We start from the raw sequence: 4,010 nt of genomic DNA, 5'->3' as shown, positions 1-4,010 counted from the left end.
CTAAGACACATTAAGTTGATTTGATGCTGCAGTTTGCCTTGTAATGTTATTTTATATCTTTTCTGCTACTTTTGCATTTTTATTAGTTTTTTAGGAAACAAGATCTTTCCTACAAAAACCAGAATGTGAATCTTTTCCAAACATTTCATGACGATATCTTGAACTCTGAGGAAGTTATGAGCAAAACAAGAAGGTGAAATGATCCCACGTTGGTTCTGCTCTGAACTYCAGCGAGAAAACATCGATAACTTCCCTCAGACTTCAGATCATCACATGATTCTGGTGTTATTTTGTAGTTTTTGATGTTCTTTTAATCTGCTGTCAGATTGATGTGGGATTAAACAAGTATCCACATCCCMACAACACTTGTMTTTTTGTTTTTGTTTGTGTAGGACGAGCCGTCTCAGTGGGACACGTCCTCTCCTCACACCACCAGGTCCCTCCTGTCCAGACACGTCTTCTCCTCGCTGCCGTCCTCTCAGGGTCTGCTGTCCTCTCAGGGTCTGCTGTCCTCTCAGGGTCTGCCGTCCTCTCAGGGTCTGCTGTCCTCTCAGGGTCTGCTGTCCTCTCAGGGTCTGCTGTCCTCTCAGGGTCTGCCGTCCTCTCAGGGTCTGCTGTCCTCTCAGGGTCTGCCGTCCTCTCAGGGACGATGGGGGACGTCTCAGTCGTCTCAGCCTCAGAAGAAAAAACCTCGCATGGGATTCTGAAGGATCGGAGTCGACTGTTTGTTTGGTTTCACTGGACTGGAGACAGGAAGTGGGTCTGGACCTGAAGCAGGTCTGGATCTGGAGGATCTGGAGTCCCTGCAGGTCAGAGTGGTTCCTTCCTCTCGTGTTTGATGTTCAGCAGCTTGTTTCACATCCTTTGAAGTTTTTCTGGAGTTTTTCATATTTTTACAGATAAAATCTTATTTTTTTCTAGTAAAATATTTTGGGTTTTTTTTTTTTACTTTTCTATTTGTTTTTGTAGAAAAAGGCAGAAACTGAAGTGCTGTGAATAAAACGAGTGGACCTTTGATCTCAGATTTAGTTTTGTTTGTTTTCTGATCATGTTGCAGGTCAGAGCGTATCGATCCTAAAGTTTATTTAGTTGATATTTTATTTGCAGCTCATTTCTTTGTTCCAAAAATAAAAAGCTTCACCGGAGCATCCGGTCAGAGGCAGGTTCAGATATAAACACTGAACCAAACAAACATCAGATAATTATTTATCAGCTCTGATTAAACAACTTCAGGTTCAACGTGCTAAAAGTAGCATCCATGCTAACCGCTACGACGACGTGTCCTCATCTCCTTCCAGGTGAAGATGTTTGATGTTGGGGACCGTGGTTCTGTTGGACCAAACTGGCTGATCTGAGGATTAGTTAGTCGTCCCCTTCAGCACCACAGCATGCTGCTGCCTCCACCGTGCCTGGCAGCTGCTTCTGCGCTCTTAAACCTTTAACTCAGCTTTTTGTTCGCTCCTCTAAAGCCTCATTTCCATCAACGTTCCAGAACCTCCTGTCCAGTGGTTCTGTTTCTTCAGGCTGGTGAAGCCACACAGGCAGGACGCCTGCATTCATCAACTAAACCTTTAAAAAAAGTTTAAATCATGTTAGGTCGTATTCAGACCTGATCATTTGCTGCGCTTTAAATGAACCAGAGTTAGTTTCCAGCGTTGGTCCGGACCTTTTCTGCAGGTGTGAATACACTCATGTGAACTCTGGTGCGGATCAAACAACCGGGCCGAGACCTGCTTTTTGAGGTGGTCTCGGTTCACTTCAGTTCACTTCTGGTGTGAATACAGACCGGACTCTAACTGAACCAACTGCATTAAACATGCACCTTTTTGGACCTCACAGGCCACCGTTCTGAGCTAAATAAACTGAAATCGTACCTGTTTCATCGTCTCCTGTTAGCAGCTCTGCTGCAGCATGTTGTGGGTCAGAACACGCAGAGCACCTCGTCTCCTTTGGGTCGCGGGACACATTTACTGACGCCGCTCCAAAATTAGAATATCATCACAGAACCACCATTAAATTAGCTGCTTCTGACATTTTAAATGCTGTTGCAGTTGTACTATCAGTAAAAATGTACACATCAGAACCACAACATGCAGGACTTCCTTGTTTTCTTCTGGGTCTGTGGCTCAGTCCCGCCCCCGTCCTTTTTTTTGTCCAATGGGAGCAATGATTGTCAGCCTCATGGCTTTGTTTACAAGTTATAGTTCGTTTGCAAAAAAGCACAGTGTGAATGCAAACCGCACCAAATGAAAAAAAAAGTCCATTTTTGGTCCGGACCAAACAAHTGGACCAAAGGACTTTCCTGGTCTGAATACACCCTTAAAGACTTCGGCTGATTTCTGCAGAAAACCAACCGGCTCAGTCTTCGTCTCATCTGACCATCAAACGTGTCTCCAGGAGGACGTTTGTCTCGTCCACAAGGACAGAGCAGCTCCAGGTCTTACTGGTTTACAGATGAAATTATACTTAAAATCAAGAAATTCATTTATTACCCGTCTGGACAAAAGAAATATTAAGAAAGTGCTTTAAAATATAAAAGTGATGCATTATTATTATTATTARAAAATGTGTTTTCCTGTTTTAAATTGTTTGTAAAATAAAACCGGTTCCTTCGGTTCTTTGAATTTAACCTCAGCTGGTTTGCTCCAGATGTTCTTAAATCAAACGACTGAAAGGAAAAACAATCAGACAAACGTTTAAAAATAGATTTTTTATAAGATTTTCTTCTTCAGATCTTGTGACAAAAACAATAAATAACTTAATATCTACAACAAACTATTAACAGCTTTTTTTTACATCATTTACAGTTTTACACATTTTTATATGAACATTTTTGTTTTTTTTCTCCACTCATTCAGCATTATTTAGTTTCAGACAACACTCGCTCTCTTTTACAAAACCTGTTGGATTTCAGCGACATCAGGTTGGCAACTTTCAAATAAAAATTAAATATAAAACCGGACTCTGAGGACTGGTTTGAAAACACTRGACAGGAAGTTGAACCAGAACAAACTGTGCAAAATAAACAAAGAGAAAGAAAAGCAGCGATCAGACACTGAAGGTTCCTAACAGTCAAACTTTCTTTGAGATAAACAAACAGTTTTTAGGCAGATTTTGTCGCAGTCTGTTCTGAGAATTATTATTATTATTATTAATAGAAGCACCTAACGGACCGCTGCAGGCCCGACTGAGTCTGCACATCCTGGAATGTCGTGTCTGCATGCACCAAACACGTCTACGGTTAGAAAAATATTAAATGATCTGAGTCTGAGCGCAGGACGGCTTGGCTGCCGGTTCTTGTGCGAGGAGTTTCCACCGGCGCCACGGCTTTCCCAAAAATAAATCAAAGAAAGGAAGAGGAGGGGCAGCGAAGTGGGTGTGGCTTCAGGCGGTCAGGTATGGGCGGAGCCTCTGCTGCAGGTGCAGCGGGAAGTAAGGACCCTCTGCGTCGCTGCCCAGAGAGCTGCTGAGAGACTCCTCCCCCGAACTCATCACGTCCTCGCTGGAGTCCTCGCTGCGGGGACAAGACAGGAAATCATTTAGGTTCTGTTTGACCCAGCTGGGTTTAACAACACAAAGCTAACAGTGTTAGCTGTTTCCACTAGTTTAATGCTAACAGTGTTAGCTGTGTCCACTAGTTTAATGCTAACAGTGTTAGCTGTTTCCACTAGTTTAATGCTAACAGTGTTAGCTGTGTCCACTAGTTTAATGCTAACAGTGTTAGCTGTGTCCACTAGTTTAATGCTAACAGTGTTAGCTGTTTCCACTAGTTTAACGCTAACAGTGTTAGCTGTTTCCACTAGTGTAATGCTAACAGTGTTAGCTGTTTCCACTAGAGTTTAATGCTAACAGTGTTAGCTGTTTCCACTAGTTTAATGCTAACAGTGTTAGCTGTTTCCACTCGAGTTTAATGCTAACAGTGTTAGCTGTTTCCACTAGAGTTTAATGCTAACAGTGTTAGCTGTTTCCACTAGTTTAATGCTAACAGTGTTAGCTGTTTCCACTAGAGT

At 42.5% G+C, this 4,010-nt stretch overlaps 1 protein-coding gene across 1 annotated transcript in view; it reads right to left on the bottom strand.

Moving 5' to 3' along the window:
• Positions 1 to 2,691: 2,691 nt before the first annotated feature.
• The window catches only part of ccng2 (cyclin G2), a gene marked incomplete at its 5' end in the record, with an annotated part of 9,498 nt that continues 8,179 nt past the window's right edge, over positions 2,692 to 4,010 (bottom strand). Inside the window, 1 exon segment of the mRNA XM_014024449.1 lies at positions 2,692 to 3,514. Coding sequence (XP_013879903.1) covers positions 3,385 to 3,514 — 130 coding nt within the window.

The sequence above is a fragment of the Austrofundulus limnaeus genome, unplaced genomic scaffold (genome assembly GCF_001266775.1).
Source record: "Austrofundulus limnaeus strain Quisiro unplaced genomic scaffold, Austrofundulus_limnaeus-1.0 Scaffold423, whole genome shotgun sequence".
NCBI lineage: Eukaryota > Metazoa > Chordata > Actinopteri > Cyprinodontiformes > Rivulidae > Austrofundulus > Austrofundulus limnaeus.
This window is presented reverse-complemented; position numbering and strand designations above follow the sequence as displayed.